We start from the raw sequence: 25,067 nt of genomic DNA on the forward strand, positions 1-25,067 counted from the left end.
AAAGCAATCAGAGTAACCATTCAGAATTTAAAGCACTCAAAAAGGTTGAGCTTTAAAGCTCAGAAAATGGTGGGAGTCTGTGGAAACCCTCTGTTATTTTTCTGTAACTTGCCAGTTTTTTGGGTGGCAGTGCAGGGAGCTGAAGGCCCCTAAGTCCTGGTACTGTGGGAAGGGGAATCCCAAGGCTGGAGCCTGCTGCTGGAGAGCTAAAGAAGGGAAGGAGGCCCCTGAGGCAGAGGTGTGATAAGGGACTGGTGTTTAATGGCAAGTATCTCCCTCCCACCCCCAAAAACACACACACTTACCCCATGCAGGGAGAAGGGAGAAAGGGCAGTGGAAAGGGGAGGAGTGGAGCACTGGAGGACACCAGTTTTGGACTATGGGCAAGCGGCCTTGCCTCTGATGAAGACTGTGTGCTGGCGCTCACTTGTGCTAATAGGCCATGTGTGGGACAGAGGAACAAGGAGGCAGGTGTTCCCCAAATGCTGTAGGCGGGAGGAGCAAGGAGCTACCCTGCAGCCAGCAGGGAAACTAGCAGAGCTGCGGGGGAAGGATCTGGTGCCCTCAGCAAGGTTCCAGTCCTTCTGCACAGCCTGAGCTTGCTCCACTCCAGCCACATTGCTCGGGGGGAGCAGGAAGGACTGTCCCTGCACTCACCAGCAGGAGGCCGAGTCACACAGCCACGGCAGCAGAGCAAGCTGGAGCTGGGTTGGTCAACTTCCCATGCCACTGCTGGTGAGCCCAGACAGCCGGCACCCTGCCGCTGGTGCCAGCCCCACTAGTCCCCGGGCTGTATCACTCTTCGGAAGGGGAAGAGGCCAGGCAGGGGCAGAGTAAAAGCAGGGAAGTGGCAGGGAAGGAGCGGAGTGGGGGCAGGGAGTAGAGCAGCCTGAGGCGGAGGAGAGGTCACATGGCTGGTGGCCCCCGCTTTCCCCTTCACCAGTTGCCTCTGCCTGTGTTAGGAGGGGGCCCCTGTACTGGTGGAGGGCCCCACTTTGGAAAAGGGAAGCATCTGTCCTTCCAGGGGCAGAGGCAGTGGCAGGCCAGGTCAGGCTGCCCAGTGCAAGCTGCTGAAGGGGCACCACCGGTGATGTGGAGCACTAGCCCCCGTGGCAGCCAACAGGCTACTCCAGCAGCCGCAAGAACAGAGATTGCCAACTGAGCAGCTCAAGTCTGTGGAGGAGGTGGAGAAGCTGCAAGCAAATGAAAAGAAATAAATATGGGGGGGAGGGATGTGGGCCTGGCCCTTACTGCCAGCACCCTCTCCTCCCTGTCCCCACTGAATGCCCCGAAGCACAGGGCCCCACTTCATCCTACGTACAGAATAGCTCTGCCTAGAATACTGCAAGCATTCTTCATGTTGAGTTGAACGCTTGTGAAGGAGAATCAGCAGCGAAATGGCTACCTGTGGTAAATTCTACAGAGTAGACTAAGATTTCTGGATAATGCCCATATGAGGTTTTATAGACCCCACTTCAGACTGGGTCCTGCGAGCAGTACAGCAGGGTAAATTCTACATAATATTGCAAGAACAAAATCAATAAGACTTCACAGTTATTACCATACTAACATGAACGTCACATTTCTGTTAATGCTACTATTTCAACATGGCCGGATGCAAGTGTAACTGCCCATAGGCAGGCTTGAACCTAGAATCTCTGGAGTTTAGCGCATGAGCCTCTAAAGTTTAAGCTGAAAGCCCCCTGGCTCTTAGCTAAGGCTGTCGAGGCCATTCATGCTTTCTCTGTGTAAGTAGCGGTCTAGGTGCCACTCTGTGGGACAGTGATCCACACCTAGGTGTGTTGGTTACACAGACTCCAAAAAAAATCTTACATCTGGGGCTAAAGGATACATTTCACAGAAAGAATCGTCATCTACAGCGTTTAGGGAACCAAAAAGTAAACAAGCAGTCCTGTAGCACTTTAAAGACTAACAATATAAACTTATCATTTATATTATTATAATTTATTAGATGAGCTTTCATGGGACAGATCCACTTGTTTAGGGAGTTCACGTGGATTTCTGTGGTTACGTCTTCTTAGTTGGTAGCAACAGAAAAACATGATACACCCATGACATCACTGAGCCACAACCCTGATGTTTCCCAAACCAAAACATAGCAGTTACTTCTATGATCTGCGGACATGGCATTTTCCAAAAACAACAGGAGCAGCTGGCTTTCCAGAAGGAAACATGAACCACCAGAATGAACTGTCTGGGGAGGATTGCGGCAAGATTTTTGAGATGTTGCCCACCAGTGAAGAAGTATGAGTCAGCATATGTCAGGAAGCATAGTACTGAGCTGATCACTGCTAGCCAGCTAGTCACTTGCTGCCAGTGCAGGACGTAGCAAAAAGGAGCAGGATTCTAAATCCACCACAATTGCAGACTTATGACAACCTGATCCAAGGGGGAGGAAAAGGAAGACAATGAATGGAGGTCATGCCTCATGACTGCCTATCTGAGCATGATGGTGAAGGCGGATGTGATAGTCTCATTAAGTAAGGCCCACAACAGTCAGAGAGAGGGGGGAAAAAAACCAGTTCCAGCAGCTTCTCCAGGCTTTAATTGTTTATTCTGTGATTTGATTCTTAAGAATTTTACAACACTCGTTTACCTATTAAAAAATCCCATCAGTCAAAATGTCATCCTAAAACATTAACCAAAAGACACTCCCATTGGAAATAAACTGTGCACATTACAAAAATAATTGTCTGTAACTTGGCTCTTCTATATGATACTGTTCAGTCAAAAAATCTTTACAAATTTTAATGAGCTATGCTGTACTTCACAAACTTTAATGAGCTAAGCCTCATGCCTCCCCAGGAATGAGGAAGTATTATAGCCCTCATTTTATAGATGGGTAAACTCAGGCACAGAAAGATTACCTGTCACAAAGCAAATCCGTGCCAGAGAAAAAAAACTGAACTCCCAACTCAGCGGAATGTTACAACTGCTAGATCCTGCTATCACTATTCCTGACATACTACCAGAGGGGTAGCTGTGTAAGTCTGTATCCAAAAAAACAATGAGAAGTCCTAACAGATATTTTGGAGCAGAAGCTTATGCAGGCAAAGACTCACTTCGTCAGATGTAGTTAAAATCAACTTATCGGTGGTCGATTTCAATGTCTGTCTATGTGGAGGAAGATCAGTGAGCGCATTTCTCCCATCAACCTTCCTTATTCCTCGCCGCTCGTGAGGAGTTCTGGGGTCGACTTTGACCCCTGAAAGCATCGTTTCACACGTGCACAAAACAAAACCCTGTAAGATCGACTCTGAATGTGTCAATCTTCAGCAGCAGTGTGCTTGTAGACTTAGTTATTTAAAAGTAAAAGGAGCATTCTGGGTCTCCTCCACTGTCTCTCTTTTGTATTCTCAGAGATGTCGATACAAAAGGACCTTCTCTGAGTCAGGGCATGTCTACATTACAAACTTTTGCTGGCGGAAGCAAGATTATTGCATAGCTCTGCACTCCTGTTATGAACATTGCAAGCAGAGGACACATGATCCTCAGATATCTGTAACACCAGAAGACGAATCACTGGATACAGGATAATTTCCTGTACAGCACATTGCTGCGAGACAGTGTGTGAACCAGTTAAAGGTTGTTGTTGTTGATTATGGAGCAGCTGCAAATAAAGTGCGGTTTCTGAACCCAAGAAATGAACACTGACTGGTGGGGAGGTGATGGGGTCTCTGGCAAATATGGCACGCAGCTCGTTGTAAACGCAGCAGATCTGTGGCTTGGCACTGGATTGACCCCAGCCTACTTTACCTTCTAATACACCTACTTCAGTTCCTTCACTTTACATAGTACTGCTGCTGGTTCCATCCGTCTGCTCGCACAGCGTCTCCTTGCAGGCCCAGGAGATCCAATGTCTCCTGTATACTCCAAGGCTGCAGCATGTCTGCAACATGTAGCCAGCATACAACTGGACAGTTGCACACAACAAAGGAAAGCTACTAGGTCTGGTTGCCAATATGGACAATCAGGAAAATATATTCCAAAATTTTGTGGGACTTTAAAGTATGTGTACGGGGCTTTTGGTCTCTGTGAACCTGGGCAGCAGAGCACACAGTTGTGACCAGCATGATCAATATCATGCACTGTGGGACAGCTGTTGGAGGACTCTCAGTGTATGTCTACAGTGCAGGGTTTTTCTTAAAGTAACATCATTAAATTTAGCAACACTTAATTTTAACATTGAAATAGATAAGTTCAGAAAATTGTGTTCATGCTACCAGAGCATTTTGAAAAGTAGCATTCACACTGAAAAAGCCCAATTTCGAAATAACAGCAGTCCATTTTGGACACGTATCCCATCATGCCTGGCACAGGTGATTACCTGCTTTCCCATGGATGTAGTATGTTGTACAATATCGTACATAGTACACATGCTCGTACGTAGTATGTTAGTCAACATCAATTGACCATGTTAGCATGATGCCAGATTAAAAATTTAAATATTAACACATGAACAACTAGATTGATGCAAGGCAGTTTGTGTTGATCTAACTTTGTAGTGCTGTCCAGTCCTGAAGATTGCAGAATGTGTCTTTCTCAGAAACACATCTGTATATTCGAAAAGTCATGATCCTCCAGCCCAGGTGATTCCCACTTAGTGCCATGTTCCTTCCTGGTGCAAGGAAGTCTAAATTAAACCCTGAAAGTTATGAGGCTAAATTCAATTAAACATGGGGATAAATCAAGAAAGATGCTGCATTTCTGCAGTTCACGTTGATACTTGTGAGTTTCAGGGTTGCTCAGCACAGGATATGGCCTGTGACATACCTTAATCTAAACCTGACAAAGATTAATTCAAACCACAACTCTGCAAGAAAAAAAAATTCCAGGTCCTACACCATCACATTTTCAGTTAAATTATTACTGCTTATTTTCACTTGCACAGAAGTTCTAATGCCATACACTTCCCATTAGAACATAGTTACTCACATTCCTGAAGGCATTCCGTGTCTGTGCAATATGACTGGGATTGCCTCAGCTGAAATGAATAAAAAGAAAAACCTCATGGTTAGGAAAGGGACTTGATCAGCTGTTCAATAGTTATCAAGACAGAGCCTCATGGTTTTGGTATCTGAATTATTGGATAGTTTGAACTTATTCAGCATAACGGATCTATACAAAAGTTTAAAAATATTAGAAAATATTGTGTTGAATTTTTGAACTTAAAACATTATTAAAAATTACATCAGCCCACATATTGGATAAGAAAGATTGTAACTGCTACATTGCTGCCTCACACCAGGTTTTTGGCTTGTGAAGAATCCTAGTTATTTAAGAGGTTTCTGAATATTTAAATAAAACTTACTTTAATCTGATTGACTAAAATACTGTTGCTTCAATTATCAATATTCCTGGTATGTGACATGAAGTTTAATTCCGAATACATGCTTTATAAACCTGAATATACTTTGTGATTCAAAATGGATGGGCACTGGTACAAACAGATTAAAAAGCTACATTAACATATTGTGTGATCATGTATTAATATTAATTCAGACCATAATAATACATATGCGCATGGAGGCACAATTAAAGTTACAGTCAACCTTAATTCTGGCATTTCTCATCCTCTGAGTTCTCAATTTTCAACCTATTAACCTTCTTTAAGTAAAAGGGGTTTTTTTTGTTTTTTTTTTCCATATTGCTTCTCATTTTGTTAGATTTAGATTAATAGAAAAAGTTTTTTTTCTTTATATACAAAAATAATACCACAAGCCCAGTTAGCAAAGATTGAACCCTGGCCTTTCAGTACCGCAGAACAGATTGCCACTTGAGCTTCCGGACTAACTAAATTAGATAACTGCAACTGATGGTTGTTCTTGTGTGTCTGGTTCGGAGACAATGATGCAAAACATTGAAAAATTGAGTCACTGCTGCATCAAGTAGCCCCTTCTCACAGCTAACAGAACAGATAAAAAACAAATATACAGCAAGTTTGTTTTGAGAAACAGCGTGGTTAAATGAGTGGGTTTGTGTCCTGCCAACCAGGGAGCTGAACACCACTCCTTACTGTGCAACCACTCAGTGGAAAATGAGGCATGAAGGAATTATTAGCATTAATGATAGATGAGTCTTAGCTTACGTTTTTTAATTCTCCATTTCTTTTTTTGAGGCTTCTGTTCCTAGATTCATGTCACATTTGCAGACTATGACCACAGAGACAGTGACTGATCCCTTCTGGGCATCTACTTTGTTGTTCAATCACCAGACAGGCTCTCTCTCTTCACAGGCATTGCTAGGCACAGTGAAGACCTAGTCTAAGGTTACAGCTACACTACCACGGAAGATTGATTTGATCTTCCAGAGTTTGATTTTGTGCATCTAGTATGGATGCGTGAAATCAGGCTCTCAGTGGTTGAAGTCGACCGCTGTACTCCTGGTGAAATTCTCCCGTCAACTCTCCTCTGTATAGACAGACAAGTTAGCTGGTCTCAAATATGTCTATTTTAGCTACGCAATTGGTGTAGCTAGAATTGCATATCTGCGGTCCACTTTCTTAGTCTAGTGTAGAAATAGCCTCAGAATATTTAGGCAGGAATTCTGACAAGCCACCAAATTTATATTTTGCAAAACACAGGCTGGAGATAAGAAATTATGATTTTCAACAAGCAATATTTACTTGGGCAAATCTTCTTAAAAATCCTGAGATGTACAAAAGACAGCTCATGTTGAATTTGAATTTCAAAGATTTGCCTCAATAAGGGCCAACCTTATTGGTGCCGGTTCCCTACACAGCCCAGCACTGGCACCCTCTTCCCCAGAGAGGAGCAGCTGAAGCTGCAGGGGAAAGGAGTTGTCCACTCCTCTGAACCACACAGACTGGACACAATTTACTGCAGTGATGTCTGGGCGAGTGGGAGCAGGGCTGGGAGGGAGGAATGGGTCAAACAACTCTGGAGGAGCAGCAGGCAGCTGTGAAACTGGATGGAGAGAAGCTGCACTTTTAAGGGAAAAATGCTGCTTCTCTCCAGCCACCCACTGTGCAACTGACCCCTACTCCATCTGAGTCCTCCAGTCCCTGAGGACCAACTTGCTGAGCAGGAGCTGGACAATGAGCAAGTGACCATGGGATGGGACTGGGGGGTACAGTCAGACCAGGGCTGCTTACACTGATGTTAATATATGAAGATACGCATCTGATAGAGCTGGAAGGGACCTTAGTAGGCCATTGAGTCCAGTCCCCTACCCTCTTGGCAGGAGCCAGCACCATACCACCACTCCCCCCACCCCCCCTTTTTTTTAAAAAAAACAAACAAACACTGCAGATCCCTAAATGGCCACCTCAAGGATTGAGCTCACAACCCTAGGTTTAGCAGGGCAATTCTCAAACCACTGAGCTATCCCTCCCATGGAGGTAGGTGGGGGGAGGAGCCAGGGGATGAGGCTGGAAGGCTGCTGGACTGGCACTGAGCCGTGACAGCTGGAGCCTATATGCAACACACAGCTTCATAGAATATAATGAAATTTGGGGCAATTTGGAGCTGCACGTTTTGTGTCTGTAGGGAAAGCCCCAGCTGTAGTCAGAGCTTCTGTCTCCTCTTGTCACAATGGGATGCCCACTATGACAACGAACTATTAAACAATACAGGTACATACAAACAAAAAGAGTAAAACTGAAATTGTTCATGATGAACCACATCTAAGCAGCTTAGCCATGTCTACACGAGAAGCTTCTGTTGACAGATGTCACTGTTGGAAGGGATTTCCCTGAAAAACTTCTGTTGACAGATAACGCCTACACACAAAAGCAGATGCAAAGAGCAATCTGCTCTGGGGACAGAGCAGCCAGGCTGCCTGGCCCTCTCTCAACAAAACAGCTGACAAGAAGCTCTGCGAATGGGGCTGCCTGGTGAATGGGAAGCCCTGTCTGTTGACAAAAGGGCCCAGAGTGGCTACACGGCTGTTCTGTTGACAGGACACTATTGAGAGAGGCATTATAGCTGAATGGGGAGAGGTATAACGGTGATGCAGGATGTGCTGGGTTCTGTCAACAAACTGTTGACAAAGCGCATATAGACGCTCCACGCTTTTTTCTGGCAAAAGCCGTTTGTGTAGATATGGCCTTTGTGTGGAAGTCTTACACTTCCCTCCCTTTGTTTTATCTTATATTGTATATAGAGACCATAAGGTTTGCCGGTTCTCAGCATTTGTGGGCCAAGCCCAGCATCTTAAGTAGACAATAGATACACAGTTTGATCTTTGAGATATAACACAGAATCACTACCATGTATCACACTTTCTGTAATATACATACAACACTTCCCAGATAAAGAACCTCAACAACTTCTCCATGTATTTGTAACAAAGGTCTTTTTTTTTTTTAATGGCACCTAGATTACTTTGGCTCTTAAATCACACTTACATACAATAGGATTTAAGCTCCTAGGAGACATAGGCACTTTTAAAAATCTTGCCCAATGGTTATGAACATGGACCTGCAGTACCAATTATTTGCCATGAGGACAATGGTGTGAAGTAAAATTCACAACTCAGATACAGGGTGCAGAACACATCTGGTGAAATTTGCAGTAAAATATATGAGGACTTTTACTCTGTTTCATGTATGTGCAGACATTTAATGGAGACTCCCCCTTTAAAGCATATGCTCACTATGCATACCCCTTCCTATGTATGAATGCCATTCTGCTGCTCTTGTGAACCAAAAGCTCCCACGTAAGTCAACTTTCAATCTATTCACAAATATCAATCAATATCTATCCATTCTAGTTCTTTCTCCTTTAAAATCTCCTAGATTGCTACCACCCGAAGCTCCTCTGTCTACTGTAGACAGCTGCTAAAGGCCACTAGTGTTTTGAACATAGTGTCATCTACTCCTGCTCTAAGCATGAATGTAGACTTATTACCCTCCCCAGTTGAGAATAGTTTTACACTCTGGTTAAAATGGCTTTTAGCACTTCTTCCCTGTCCAGGCTTCCAGTAATTCTTTGCACTGCTCCCACTCATGCAGCACCTGCAGCAGTGTGGAGAGCTCTAGTGCAGGCTGACCATCATGTATTTTCACCATCATGTGAAGTTTATTTGTCAAGAACTGATAGAAACTAAGCCGGCCTGGGATGGAAGGTGCCTAAAAGCGCCAAGTGGCAGAAATATTAAGAGTAACTGATCTATCTTAAGAGCAACGAAGGGTCCTGTGGCACCTTATAGACTAACAGAAAAGTTTAGAGCATGAGCTTTCGTGAGTTAACTCACTTCTTCAGATGCTGGACTTCTACAGATCCAGACTAACACGGCTACCCCTCTGATACTTGATCTATCTTAAGGTAAGTGTCGTTAGAAGAGTCGTTTTGAACCTTCCTTCATTTGTGGATCCCTAAAAAATTTTAAAGGGAGATATGGATCCCTTTGGAAATCTTAAACATAGTCTGCAGAGCTCCAAGGGTCCATGGACCACACGTTGAAAACCATTGTGCTGGAAGAGCTGTTTGACATAACTACAAAATATTTTCTTATTGAATACCTGAACAAGGTCTCTTTTTGTCCATAAACAAATATACTGACGAACCCTTATAAAGAGATCCAATTCTTTGGCTGTGATTTTCAGAGCATTAGGTCACACAATACTCATTAAGTTTTAGGGGGTTTTATAGGCCCAAGTTCTTTAGGTAGCTTTGACTATTTCAGACTATGTTCTGAAACGTGTCTGCAAGACAGAAGTGCTAAAAAGTGCATATTTCTTAGGATCCTGCAGGAAATGAACCTCTACGATACATAGTAATGCAGATTTATACATTCACTTAATTATCTGCCTTCAGGACAAAGACCTTAAAGGGAATACTGAAGCTATGCCTACAACACAGCATGAATTCAAAAGGCGCTCTTTTGAAAGCCATGGTACGAAAGATCGTCTTTAGAAATTCAGAGTCCACACACGAGCAGAGGCTGGTGCTTCCGATCTGCCCTTTTAAAAGCGTGCTTTTGAAAGAGAGCATCCACACTGCCACAAACACCCTTTCGAAAGAAAGGGCCAGGAAACGTTGCGGACAGGGTCACGTGGTGGACAAGCCCTTATGGGCCCACAGCCATGCGCTCCCTTAAAGGGCCCCTCCCCAACACCCTTGCCCTGCACATGCTGAGGCCTGCAGAGCTTCCACAAGCCCTGCAGAGTGAGTGCAGGCACTGGACAGAACAACTGAAGCCAGCAGCAGCGGGATCGCCTGCTGGCCCTTGCCAATGGCATGCTTGCCCTGCTGTTCACGGGAATGGTGGGCGCCTTTCATCTTCTCCTGGGGGCCACCCCTTTCCTCCCCTCCCTCCCATGGCCATAGAACCCCTGACCTGGGACCCCACCGGCGCGCTCCCTAGGTACCCCACTAACTCTGGAGCCACCCCAGAAGCTCCGATTGGTGGGAGCATCTGGTGATAGGGGAATGGGATGACGCCAGGTGACTTCAGAATTTTAGGATGAGGAGACAGATCTTCATGGAGCTCTACCAGTGGCTAGCTCATGCCTGCAGGCACCAGAACATGCAGATGTAGCCCGCCCTCCCCATCACAAAGAGAGTTGCCACAGCCATATGGAAGCTGGCCACCCCGGATAGCTACCACTCCACTGGCCACCAGTTTGGGGTGGGCAAAGCCACCATCAAGACTGTCCTCATGGAGCTAAGCCCTGCCTGGATCACACAGCGACCAGGGGAGAGGACTCTTGGGAAAAGGGGACTGTCAGGGACTGGGGACTGTGAGAGGTTTGGTGGGCAGGGGGCAGGCGCTCCCCCTCATGCCCTCATGACTGCACACATTCTCCATCTCATGCATGTGGTTTGGACCATAGAGCCATGCTCCTGTGGAGGGTGATCTGTGTGGGGGACCTGGACATAGCACTCGGGTTCTCAAACTGCTTCGGCGCTCTGGACGGGACCCATATACTGACCTATGCCCCGGAACGCAGCAGGGCCAGTATATAAACAGGAAGTGGTACCCCTCCATGGTGCTCCGGGCCCTGGTGGACAGCAGGAGCTGGTTCCAGGATATCTGTGTGGGCTGGGTGGGCAGCACGCACAATGTGCTGGTGTTTACAAACTCTGGCCTTGGCCTGTGCCGCCACATGGCAGCAGGGACCTTCGTCCTCCAGAGGGAGCTCCCGCTTGGGGACACCACCATATCCCCATGTGTGGTGGCAGATGCTGCCTATTCCCTCCAGCCCTGGATCATGCAGCCTTTTACAGGCCACCCCAACCCCAGCCAGGAACTCCTGGCTCAACAACGCCCGAAACACAGTGGAGCAAGCCTTCGGGCATTTGAAGGGCCAGTGGTGGTGTCTCCTGGCACACCTGGACGTGGGACTGTACAACGTCCCCCAAGTGGTGGACACCTGCTGCACCTTGCACAACACTGTTGAGAGCAAGGGCGAGGTGTTCCACCAGGGGTAGGTGGCCGAGGCTGCCCCAGCCTATGAGCAGCCAGCCGCTGCCCCTAGCTGCCAGGCCCACTGTGATGTGGTCCACATCCGGGAGGAAGCACTTCGCTCAGGTTAACCACCTCTCTGTCTGTCCCCAGCAGGCCTCCCGAACACTTGCCTGTCACTCTCCTGAGTACAAAACACAGAGTTATTTAGAATAAACAAACTATATCATGTTAACCAATAATGTGTAAATGTAAATGACTATGAATAGAACTATATACAGTGGGGAAGGGAGGAGAACTATTTACATTGGGACAGGGCATGTGAAAACACCTCACCAGAGAGGAGGCTCTTACTGAAAGGCAGGGGAGGTGGGCCTCGAGTCCTGTTGGCCACGAGATCCCCTCCCGCCCATGGTTTGGGGCCTGGGATGGGGCAGGCAAGACAGGGAGGTAGAGCTGTGGGAAGGCCTTGGCAGGGGACTTTGCTGGAGGGGCGGCTGCAGGGGCAGCTTGAGGGAGCTCCCTGAAGGTGCCTGCCACATCCCAGAAGGTCCTCCTTAGCTGCCCCCAAGCCACCAGCCACCAGTTTGCCTCCGCCTCCTCCAGGTGGAGGCGCCGATCTGCCACTTCCACCTGGTGACAAACTGAGGCAGCATGTAGAACATCCTCCACGCTCCGCCTCAGGGCCCTCCTGGCGCAGGTCTGCCCTGGTGCTGTCGGGAGGGTTGATGGTCACTGTCCCCCACCTGCAGTGGGCTGTCTGGGGCCACGGATGAAGCAAGGCTCTCCTGGCCCTCTGACAGCGCAGCTGTATGAATGGAAAGGAAGAGACGGACAGCCAGTGAGTCCAAACCTCTGCCCTGGGGCCCACGCCCCCCAGCACCCTGTGGACAGCAGTCCCCGCACCCTGTCTGACGGCAGGGCAGCCCTGGGGGATTACGGAGGCTGACAGGGTCCCTGACCCCCCGGGTGGGGTGCCCCCTCTTGCGAGGTCAGGCCCCGCCCACCCACTTCCTGCATGAGCAGCTGCTGAGTGTTGCTGGTGGCTGTTATGGACTCCCAAGGGTCAGGGCCAGTTGGGCTGCATTCAGCCCAGCTATGCTGGGCATGTGGGTGGCCCTCTGGCAGCAGTGGTGCCCCTGTCCAGTGACCCAGAGTATGTGCCCCAGTGGGTACTCACCAGAGGGTCCACCACCAAGATCTAGGGATGCCCAGCTTGCTGAGATGTGGCTGGAGGGCTGGGAGGGGAGACCAATCACCAGCTCCCCGTCGTCACTGGACCACTCTGTCCCTGGCTGTGGGCCCAGTATGGTGGGGCTGGCTGGGGGTCCCGGCTCTTCCTTGTCCCTGCTGTGGGGCTCGTCAGCTGCACTATCCAGGATGGCAGGTGGGGAGGAGCTGTACCTGGGCCCCAGGAGGCTCTGTAGCTCCCTGCAGAAGGGGCAGGATGCTTACGTGGCCCGTTCACTAGCCTAGGTTGCCCACTACTGACTTGGACTCTTTGATCTAGAACTAGCATTGTTCACAGGTATTCTGCTTGTTTTAGATATCACTTTGCTACCACAGTTTTCATGATACCATTTCATGGTCTCCATTCTACAAGGTGACAAAATCTTTAATCCCACTGAACCCAAGAGGGCTGGCAGTCAATGCAAACAGAGAGCATTCAGGAAGTCCCCCAGCATCTTGAAAATTCAAGCCTTCTATTTGTTCCTCTGTGGTTCACACTATTTCTGAAGAGCCACCAGGACTCCAAACCCAGAAGTCAAATATGGCTAATGACCTCCTGTCTGTGAACTGTAGGTGGTCTTCATCTGAATAGCCAGAGATATGCAAAACATTCATGACTGAAAGGTTTGGGACTTTGCAGTAGGTACTCCCAATCTTAGCTCCACTTTAATGTATTTTTTGTCTGGGAATCCTCCGAGTGTCTCTGTAAATACACATATGAACGCTAACAAGATATACTGCACATTTTGAAGACTTAAGACAAATGCCGTACTTCCAAGCATTTTGTGAATACAACACAGAAAAACCAGGAATTGCTCAGTGAATTTGGCTGTCTTTCCATGATAAAAAACTGTCATACTAAGGGCCCAATCTGAAAAGATGCTGAATGTCTCCTGTAAAATATGAGTACCTCAGCTCCCAAAGACTTCAAATAGTTGAGGGAGCTCAGAATTGCATGAAATTAGGCCCTAATATTCAGAGGCCTTAGGCACCCAGAGCTCCACAGTAGCTGTGTGTGCTCAGCACCTCCAAAAAAAAATTAGTCTCTTGGGTCTGCTCCTTGTCATTTTGAAGCTGTTGACAAAATTTCCGTTAATTTCTATAACACACAACTGGACCATAGAAAAGTAACTCAGAAAAAGGCTTTTATTCAAGTGATATGCTTGACACGATTCTTGGCACAAGAGTGATTGTCCTACCAAAATTTTACTCCTGATCATCTGGAAGAGATTTCCTGTCCTCTGACTCTCCTCCTTTTAGGGTATCAACAAGCCTGACTCATTCAAATATTTAAGAACAAATGTTTTGCCTTTTAAAATGGACCAGATTGCACCAAACATGTATGTTACCAGGTGAGGTTACCCCTTCTTCCCTACAAAGACTTCGTCCAAATCTTCATTCCCTCTTCAGAAATTGATCACTGAGCAATACCAGCAATAGAGTCAGTATACTCAAAGGAACAAAGTCAAATGTATACATACGTTTCAACATGCAAGTTAACATAAGCTTATTGATGTCTTTCTTGACTGTGGGTAAGGGAAAGTATTTTTGTTTAAACGGCTAGGGCTACACTGCAGCAATCCATTGAAAGAAGTTCTATTGGAAGAGATCGTCTGAAAAAACTCCTATTCACAGATCGTGTCCACACACGGAAGCAGATTGAAAAAGCGATCTGCTCTGTTGAAGGGGCAGATACACCTGTTGCATAAAACTGGAAGGGACCTTCAGAAGTCATTGAGGATTGCCTGCCTGTCACCATCCTTGGCAGCTTTTTTTTATTCTATTTGCCCCAGATCCAGGACTGGACTCACAAGCCTGGGTTTAGCAGGCCAATGCTCAAACCACTGAGCTACCTCTCCCCCTAGAGAGAAAAAACTGATGGGTGTCTGGGAGCCTGCTGTGATGGTGTCCTGTTGGCTAGAGGTTAACAAACATTCCAGCGACTAAAAGCTGCGGGCTTCAGGCAGCCAGCTGCAGGAGGAAGAGCTGGTGAAAGCGGGTCTTACCCACCCATACCTCATACAATCGAGTGTGCGCCAGCTCCAGACGCTCTTTTGAAGAACGAGGCAGGAAACACTGTGGATGGGGTCCTATGGCTGGTCACGCACTGTAATATGATGGGGGTTTCTGGGCACAGCTGAGGGAACCAACCCAGGGTATATTTCTTAACACTGGGCCACTCACAGCCCAGGCTGTGATTTCCTTCTCACTAAGGCAAATCAAACCAGCCACAAAAGTACCTCTGTCAGCTCCACTGGCCAGTCAGAAGCCACACAAGCAAACCCCCAAATGTCCAGACCAGCAGCCCTCTTTTACCTCTTTACTTTACCCTTGCCACCCTACCATCTTCTCCACCAGGGCCTCCACCAGGGCCCCCCCCACCCCCCCCACCTTGACCCCTCCACAATGATGAGGGACACAGGGATGTTGTCCAAACCAACATTTACTTACTTGAACTTGGGTAATTAGAGAGGGTCTCTCTTGAAAACTATGTAAATCAGAAGGAGGAGGTCTTGGGAGAGGGGATGAGGGGCATGTCAACTTGGATGTTGGGGCTTTGGACAGGGGTGGGAAGACAGTCTTGGGAATGGGAGCGGGGCTGTGACCCTGCAGGGGCACGAGGCCCTGAGGGGCCAGGCCTGTGAGATCTTCTCCTGATGTAGGTTTGGAGTCCCTGTTGAGGCTGTGCGCACAGGAAGGGAGGAGTTCAGTGGGATCAGGTTTGGGGGGGGCATGAGGAGGAGTCGGGGGGGGCTAACATGGGGAGAGGCCCTGGGGGAAGCGGGGACTGTCATGGTGCGGCTGACCATGGCCATCAGGCGAAGTCCCTAAAGCCCAGGAGGGATATTGGCAGGGGCAGGGCAGGGGGACAGCGGGAGCGGTGGGGCAGCAGGCACGGGTGGCTTGCCCGACTACTCCCACAGGATGCCAGTGATGGTGCCAAGGTGTGACATGAGGTCAGTCCATGCCCACCTCCGCCATGCTGGCTCCTCCTCCTCCACCCGCAGCCGCCACTCCACGAGTTTGTTCTGGTGCCTGAGGGCGGCCACATATGTTTGCATGGCATCATCCTCGTGGTGCCAACGGGCCCTTCAGGCGCAGGCCCACCCAGGCAGCACTGGTGATGCAACTGGACATCTCCTCTGATGCTTCCAGGCTGCTTGGTTCCAGAGCCTGGACAGGGCTGGCCAGCCTGGCAATGTGGTGGTGCTTGTCCAGCCCCTGGAGAGTATAGCTGTACAGATGAGAAGGGAGAGAGAGACAGTGGGTCATTCCAGCACCATAGGCCCAAGGGCCATGCCCCCAAACCCCCATGGGCAGCAGCCTTCACCCTGGCCTGAGGGACAGGGCTGTTCCAGAGGTATGGGTATGTGTGCCCTGCACGGCAGGCCCTGCCACACAGGGACCCCGTGGTACCAGTGGGACTAGGTGTCATGCTGCTCCCCCACCATCCAACTTGCCAGCAGCCCAGGGTTTTCCAGGCACCAAGGGGTCCCCCCCCGGGTGGCACATGTACCAGTCATGGCTTGGGCTTCCCCCTACCTGTGCACATAGCTCACGGTGCTACCCTGGGTGCTGACTGTTGCCTGTGGGCATGCCCACAAGCCAGGAGCTGCAGCTTTCTATAGTGTGTTTGGGGTCGGGCTGGTGCCCATCTGGCTGGCCCACTTCCAGTTGTGGCAGGAAGTGCCCCCCCGCCATGCCCTAGGGAGTGCTATGTGCCAGGTACTTACCTGAGGGTCACTTGAAGAGGTCAGGGGAAGCCCTGGTCAACGTGCTCTGGCTGGTGGGTGCCGAATACACGATGACAATGAGGGTCCCATCACTCAAGTATGAGTTGGAGGGTGGCTCCAGCTCCGGCACAAGATCCCAGGCTATTTCTCCTCTGTCCCTGGCTCCAGCCCTCCTGTGGGTGGGAGGGAGGTCCTCCATGGCTGTGTCCAGGAGAGTGCTGCGGGGTGGGAGGACAGGCGTCATTGCCCCCCAAGGAGGCCATGAAGCTCCTTGTAAAAGGGGCAGGTGGAGGGTCTTGCCCCTGATCTCCTCGCTGTGCCCCTGGCCTGGGGGTAGCCTGGACGCAGCTCTTTAACCGTTGCCTGGACCTGGTCCCGGGTGCGGGAGAGGTGGCCACGTGCCGCCAGGCCTGATGCAAACTGGCCATAAGCGAAGGGAGTTTCTTCTCTTCCTGGTTGGGTTGAAGAGCACAGACTCCTCTCCGCCCAGGCCCAGGAGGTCCTGGAGCTCAGGCTCTGTCCACGATGGGGCCTGGCATTTCATTTGAGTGTGGGAGTCCCTGGAATCCCACTGGCAGCTCTCGAAGGGACCCTGCGGGGCTCGCAGCTGCTAGCTATTGGCCATGCCACTGTCTGCTCTATGGGTGCAGCTGTGAGGGCATGGAGGAGCACGAGTGCAGCCTGGGCTCCACACGCTCTCCATTGCCTGCCACAGGGTTGCCAGGGCTCCTTGTGGCTTTAAGGGCGGCCGGACGCAGAGAGTATAGAGCTCTGGTGGCACTGGCTAAGGCGTCTCCCGGGTCTAGCTGGCCAGTGCCATTGAGGACCACTTTATTGAAAAGAGGGCCCCTGGAGCACTTACGTGGTTTTTTTGAAAAAGATCATTTGAAAAAGGTGCTCTCCCTCACCTGGGGGAGGCGGAGGGCTGCCGGAAAACGTCCCACACTCTGCCAATTTACTATCGAAAGAATGCATTTTAGGTGTAGATGCACCATGAGATTTTTGAAAACCGCCCCCCTCCTCCCCCGGCTTTCAAAAAAAAAAAAAAAAAAAAAAGCGCCAGTGTAGACATAGCCAAAGGGAAACAAATTAATAGATACTTCATTCCTAGCCATATATGCCCCTGGGACACGGAGTGAGTCACAGACTAAGGAGGAAAATATTTGCTGTGAGCCTTTGTTAAAATACTGGCACTGGAAAAGGATCAGATCCTGCAAGGTGCGAAGTGCTCTCCACTTCCATTGGGCTCCATAGCAATTTAAAGTGCTCTCTGCCTCAAAGTGGTATTAATGTCATTGCTAAGACAGGAAGTGAAATAAAACAAACCTATTAAAGTAAAAAAGGGGAAGTAGTTTATTCTAAGGGAAGTGGTTGTACGTGTGCACATAAGTATAATCTTAAAATATGTTAAAATAGCCAAATTATAGTTAAAGTTGCAACCACATTTTTCAAGCTGGCCACAGTTCACAGCTGTCAATATTTAGAACAAGTATTTATGAAATGGTTTTCTTCCACAGATTTTGCAGAACATTACAAATGTGGGTGACAGACTATTTATTCCCATTTTACAAGCAAAAGTTAGGTCACTAAGAACTAAAACAACTCACCCTAGGTTACTCAGCAAGTCAGTGACAGAGCTGGGAAAAGCACACACAGTGTTTAGGTTCTGCCTCTCAATGACAGCTTTTGTATTTTCAAAGTCTTGGTCTTCCAAATTTAGACCTTAATCCTGAAAATGGTGTGCATCTGATAAACTTTTATGTGTGTGTCACCCTGTGGAATCCAAATGATTGCAGAATTGGGACTTTTTTTTTTTTTAACTTACTGACACAAGTCAATGGGTACAGAAGCTAGCTGTGCAGACACCGTATATGCTGTTCAACTTCAATCCTGGTAAATATCTTGAACAGAAAGGTACCCTTTGCATTTGTGACTTGTAGATATTTAAATTAAAACCATGCTAAAAATACAGATGATGTCATTCTAAATTAGGGATGTAAAATCGTGTTTAGTTGGTTAAGTGGTTAAAAGCTAGGTTTAAGCAGCTAACTGATTAAACAGGTGTGGGGGCAGCTGTGGAGAGGGACTGCTCCAGCAGGGCTAGAACACTCCCAATTATGGCATACCAGGGACCCGGGCTGCTCTGGCCTGGCTGGAGGGTCCCTGCCCAAGGCACTGCAGCATGTCCAGAGCAGCCCCTATCTGCAGTGGCTTGGCTTGGGAGTGCTGGCTCCAGCTGCCCCTCTTCCCCTTCCTAGGTGCTCCTCTCACCCCCCGGGGCTGCAGTGGAGGACCAGGCTACTCTGGCCTGGCTGGAGCATCTGCATCCACAGTGGCCCTATAGGGTTGGACCAAACCCCTGCCGCAGCAGGCAGGAGGCTGCTCTAGTCCCTACCGGTTAAGCTTTAACACCCATATTCTAAATGAACACACAACAGAACAGGTAGATGCGGCAGCCTGTTTAACTGATTACAAAATTGCTGCAGTCAGAACTGGAAATAAAAGCAGGGTCCTCATGTTAGCCTCACCAGATTGATCAGCCTTCTCATTGCATGTTCATGCGAGCAAATGCATTCACAGGGATCAAATCCACCTTCTGCCATGATTATCCAGCGAAACCTAAATTTGGCAATGAACACCTAGAAAGAACAACAATTAAAAAAAATCAACTCTTTTTTCAATTGACCTTATTTTACAGAGACTAACAAATCACTTTTAAATTAATTTTGTCCAAGGGGGAAAAACAAAACAAAATACAGTAATCCAATTATTCCTTTTGGCAAGATAAACAGAAAAACCTGGCATGTTTGATTATTTAACAAATCAAAAAGTTGAGTAGTAAGTATTGAGTTGGTTCATTTTAAGTGGTATCTGATAAGACCTAACTCAGATGCCCAAATAATTTTTCTAAGTTTTTACTAAGTGTGCAATCTGGATGTCCCACAGGGCATCATAAAAGATTCCTTCATGGACAAAAGTATAAAAGATAAAATCTGCTCTCTGATCTGCAAAGAGAGCCTGTTAACTGCAATTTTTCATTTACTAAATGTTCTGAAAGCATTCCACTATGTCAGTGGGAGTTCCTTGCAACAATAAATAATCTAAATTTAAAACATTTAGAGTTCCCACAACTCCTACTGGAGGGGAGTGGAGCAGAAATACGGGACGAAAAACAGTTATGTAAAAGAGTAAGACATAAAAAAATCTACTTCCATATTAGAACTGAAAAGCAAAACCAAAAATCCACCCAGGTTCTTATCAAATCACTGTGGTGTCTGAAAATCTTACACTGCTGTAGTAGGTAGAAGTTCCTCACATAAATTCAGTAGTGTCAGAATTCACTCATAACCAAGGGCTTGTTTCAGCAGCTTGTCAAGAAAGACACTGCATCCCAAAAAAGGTCATACTGTTACACGTAAGTGTTCCAGAAGACGTCATATAAAGGTTACAATATAGTTTTGAGAACAATATGATTTGAATTACAGTTGTACACATTTCAGTACTGTTATACCATTGAGAGAATTCACTAGAGGAGAAATTTTAAAAAACATCTGAGATTAGGACGACGAGTCTGCTTGAAAATCAGTGGGATTTGTATTCCTAAAGCTCTTATTAGACAATTATAAAATTTTCCCCTAGACTAACATTCTAGTTATCAAGTTTGTGCAAGAAATACAAATCAAAGCCCTGTAATTCATTTACTATCTGGAGAGTCAATGGTCCTTGCCATCTAATGGAAACAGGAAGAGAGAAGGTAGAGGATGTAGTTGGAGCTATTTTAGAAAGAAGCCTCACATACTAATTTTAGATCAAAGAAAGTCATTAAGCTAATGATACTGATGCAGAGTTCAAAGAAATTATACTAGGAAACAGTGGGTAATACATTCTACTTTAGTCACTTGTTAAAATGAATTCTCCATCATACGCTCAAAGTGGTTCTATAAGTGTGCATTCATAATGTATCAATATTCTTCTCAGTGGTTTAATTAACGACAACAAAGGGTAACAGATTGCCTGTAATTTCCATTCCTGCAGTCAGATTGAAAATGCCTTCTCTCTTTACCAACACAATGTAAGAATCTACAGAGCAGTTCTGCAGATGCTGGTCAAACCATCATTGCTAACCTGGCATTATCATGGCTAGATTCAGCTTGGGTTTGTGCTGGCCACACAGGACAATCATTAAGTTGGGAGGCTGCAGAAGCAGAAAGTAGCAGCAGACTTTCCTCTGGCAGTAGGGCACCATCACTGTCCCTTATGAGCAGCGTTAATCCACAAACTGACAGCCACGTTTAAGGGTAGAAGAGGATGTGCTGAAATTAGCACACCTGCTCACCAGTCACACTAGAATCATGGGAGCATATAATCCCACTGTATATCTTGGCTCCACTGTGCGTTCTTCGGCCATACTTGGTACCAAATCCTGTTACAGAACTGCCCAATGTATTTTCCATTTATTTACCTCAGACTAACCAGAATGGACTTTCTCTTACGTCAGTTCCTACCCATCCCTGCCCAGTTCTGTCATATATCCCTCCCCACTTAGTCACAGCAACTCTGCCTTTTGCAAATACAGCTACATAATCTCCCAAGAAATGAGAGAACGGCTGTGCCCTTTTTGCTTCCTTGTGGTGTATACAGGCAGCTTGTATTTTTTTCTCTCTTCAGAAAGGTTTTTTCCCCTCCATTTGCACGCTTCCCACTCTCACCATTAGCTATGCAGCTCTTTGTCTTCTCTATTCTTCCTAGATGATGTTTGCACAATTTTTAAAACTAGATAACTTATGGCATCATAGATATTAAGTAAATAGAACCTAGTTAATTGACAGGAACCTTATTTTTATTCTGTAAAATAAAAATTCTTTGTTTTTAATTTTCCTTGTTATTACTACCCACTATTTAACTCAAATACCCAATGGTCTCATCTACGTTAGCTCTCTCCTTCGAAGAGGGCATGTAAACAAGCTCGATCAGTGAATAGCAATGAGGTGCTATTGTGCATATACAGTACCTCATTAGCATAATTCTCACCATGCGAATACTGAAGTTGTTAACTTTGATGTGCTGGCAAGCTGTCTAGCCGTGGTCACTTCAAAGTTGCGCAGGACAGTGCTTGCCAGTGCTTCGAAGTTAGCAACTTCCAAGTTCACATGGCGAGAATTATGCTAATGAGGTGCTCACATGCAGCACTGCACCTCATTGCTATTCACCGATCTGGCTCGTTTACATGCCCCCTTCGAAGGAGGGGGCTAGTGTAGACGAGCCCAAGTAATTGGAAGTATGTTTTTTAAGGATTCAAATTTAATGGAGACAAGCATCAGAGGGGTAGCTGTGTTAGACTACAACCGCAAAAACGAGAAGTCCTGTGGCATCTTATAGACTAACAGTTTTTTGGAGCATAAGCTTTTACGGGCAAAGACCCACTTTGATGCATCTGACAAAGTGGGTCTTTGCCCAGGAAGCTTATGCTCCAAAAAATCTGTTAGTCTATAAGGTGCCACAGGACTTCTCATTAACTTTAATGGAGAGCTGCACCAGTAAACAAATTGTAGACTTCCTACTAGTACTCCAGCAGACTCACTGAAAAATTGCACATACTTTGCTTTATTTACTTTATTGATATTTATAAAGGTAAAAACAAGCACATTTAAAGAGATCTGAAAATAGTTTTTTTTAAAAGTCATATCATTAGAAAACAGAACAAGGGATGCAGAAACCAACCTTTTGTCTTTTGCACTCTACTTAAGGAATGTCAAATACAGAATTCAAATTGGTTTAATAAGAACCATTTCAAGTGCTGCTGGCTAGACAGGGAATAACTTTTGTTTCAAACCTCAAGGTAGAATGGACCTAGCAGAGTAGAGAACATTTAACAGAACAATGGGATTCTTCAGTTTATGGGTTTTTCTATACAACAAATGTTATTGCATTGTAGGGTCTTGTTTAACATACTATAAGCCATTTTATAACATTTCATATATACAACTGCCTGTACAGATGGATCAAACTGTGTTACATATGATGTAACACAATCCTTTAACACTACAGTTTTGCAGTGTGTGGGACATTAGAAAAAAAAAAATCAATAATGAAATTGAAAAGTATTGCTGTTAGAGCTGTGATTATTATAGACATTGGGGCAAAATGGAGGTATATGTTGAATTATTTCAGCCAGATGTGAAAACCCACCATTACCTCCAGACTTGATCAACTACCTGTAATTATATGAAGAAATGATATATTGAAGCATATTTATAGTTTTTTTTTATGATATAACAATTAGCCTTTTCACATTAATTGTGGTCAATGGATGTTTTTTATTTCATTATCTCACCCAATAACAGTCCTTCAGCTGTGTATTATACTTTATAGATCTGACTATCAATAAAACAATATGTGTAAATACAAGTTGATTGCTACCCTATCAACCTATGGAGTCTTCTCTTCCTGTAAATTACTTCTTAGATTGAGCAATACCTCTCCTGAGTAAACAGTTTGCAGCTGGTGAGCAGTGGGAGACAAAACATACTGTTTCCATTGCACAAAAATCATCTTGCTTGTTAGAAGAGTGAACTCCTTACTGTGCCAAAGCAAGCAGCAAGCTTTGTACACTAGCCATATGCTAGAAGCCCTCAGGTGTGGCTCCACAATTTTAGTGATTAGTATTTATGGCAAAAGGAGTCCTGCATGGATACACAATTTCTATGCACAAGGGAGTCAATCTGCAAAAATGGTCTACAGATAATCTGTGGCTATACAGCAGACATCCACCATTGTAGGGCTCTACAAATTTACTTGGGAAGAAAATGCAATTAATTTTTTTTAAAAATTAATGTTTTCAAAGAAAAAAAAAACATTCTTGAGAGTTGGTACCCATCTCCTGATGCTTCTTGGTGACAAGGTCATGCTGGGCTGGCATCAAGAGCAAGATGAAGCCAGAAATGTTGATTAATGCAGTATCAAGCCAGATGTCTCTGTTGCTGCTCTGATGTCTCTGTGAGGTGACTTCCTGGTTTAAATAGTTGGTATGCATCAGTCTGCTGACAGCTACAGAATTCTGTAGCTCTGGCCTCTTCTGGCAGTACTGCTTGTGATGTCTACCCCTCTAGTAATTGAAACGTGCTGCTACAACTAGCTCCTCAGTGGTGACATGGAGGCTTAAGTTGCCCAGAACCCTCCAACCCTGGGCTATAGATTTATGGACCCTTATACCACTATACTCAGTGAAGGAACGCAGGAGTTCTTCCACAATGCTTTAAACCTTTTCAGTCTATCTGTACTTGTCATTAATGTTAACATTAGATCAGTATGCCTAGTCTTTACACACAAATGCTACTGCAGATTTTTACAGGAAAATTGAAGAATGTGCTCCTAATCTTCTCCTTGCTATTTTGTTTCAAATAGTAGCAACCTCTAAAAGCACCTGTCAAGATGCTATAACAAACCACTGCATTAATTTTACTTTTGAAATCAATTTCAGCAAAAGCCACTGTACAAATTAATAGTATCTGACAAAGTGGGTCTTTTCCCATGAAAGCTTATGGTCCAAAAAAGCTGTTAGTCTATAAGGTGCCACAGGACTTCTTGTTGTTTTTAACCACATAGTAGAGAGCTGACTGTGACCACAGTACCAAGACCGAACTATGTGGGAGGAAATCCTGGCTCCATACAGGTCAACAGAAAAACTCCCATCAATTTCATTGAAACTGTGGTTTCACCCTCAAAACATGAAAGTACTTTATTTAAGAAGTAGCCTCTGTACTGAAATATATTTCCATTTCTATGATATTATTCTTCCCTACTCCCTAATCAGGGACTTCTTAAGATCCAATTCAGGAAAACACTTAAATGTGTACCTATCTCATAGAAATCAAAGAGATTTAAAATTAAGCAGAAACGTACTTTGCTGAATCATGGTCTACATTTCTGTTCAATTAGGTCAATCTTCTGAAGTTATGTCAGTGCTCTCATAATACTGTTTTGGTAATATCCTGGCTGTTGCCAAAGAAACTAAAGTGATAACATAAATTCAGTACAAAGAGTTCACTGTGTGATGAGTTTGTTTTCTACCAAATATGCAGTTCTTTCTATCAACTTCATGGTTATAGGATTTTAAAAATTACAAATTTCATAATTTGAGCTATTTAAAGCTGAAACTGCAGCGTGTTATAATTGTAGGGGTCCTGACTGTGGGGGAGGGTTGCCAGGCCATCGGTGAAGAGTTGTGGTACTGTTACCCTGACTTCTATGCTGCTGCTGGTGGCAGCACTGCAGTCAGAGCTAAGCCATTTGGGAGAGTGGCAGAGCCGCTGCCAGAAGCAGCACAAAAGTATGGGTAGCATGGCATGATATTGCCACCCTTATTTCCTCAATAATGCTGATGGGGCACTGCCCCCAGAGCTGGTTATCCAAACAACTGTTGGTTTCTGGCCACCCTGCTCTGCTGTTCGTTCAGAAGCAAGGGGGGGCAAAACTGGGACCTCCCTAAAATAAGCTTTTAACCACCCCCATAACTCCCTTTTGGATCAGGACCCCCAGATTTGAGAAATACTTGTCTCCCCCAACCCATGAAATCTGTACAGTATAGGGTAAAAGCACACAAAGGACCAGATTTCATAGAAGCAGACCTAGTTGCATGGTCCATGATGTATTTTCATAGCTGTGAATTCGGTAGCACCCTAAAGATGAAGGTCTTGGGCAAAGCTCATTTCT

General features: G+C 46.0%; 1 protein-coding gene across 2 annotated transcripts in view; it reads right to left on the reverse strand.

The window, feature by feature from the left end:
- Nucleotides 1–25,067, reverse strand: part of SMIM14 (small integral membrane protein 14) — a 94,924-nt gene that overhangs the window by 12,069 nt on the left and 57,788 nt on the right. For both annotated transcript variants that reach the window (XM_074992645.1, XM_074992646.1), the window contains exons 2-3: nucleotides 18,884–18,994; nucleotides 4,957–5,005 (exon numbers count right to left, since the gene is read on the reverse strand). In XM_074992645.1, coding sequence (XP_074848746.1) covers nucleotides 4,957–5,005; nucleotides 18,884–18,994 — 160 coding nt within the window. The remainder of the gene's footprint in view (nucleotides 1–4,956; nucleotides 5,006–18,883; nucleotides 18,995–25,067) is intronic.

The sequence above is a fragment of the Carettochelys insculpta genome, chromosome 4 (genome assembly GCF_033958435.1).
Source record: "Carettochelys insculpta isolate YL-2023 chromosome 4, ASM3395843v1, whole genome shotgun sequence".
Lineage (NCBI taxonomy): Eukaryota > Metazoa > Chordata > Testudines > Carettochelyidae > Carettochelys > Carettochelys insculpta.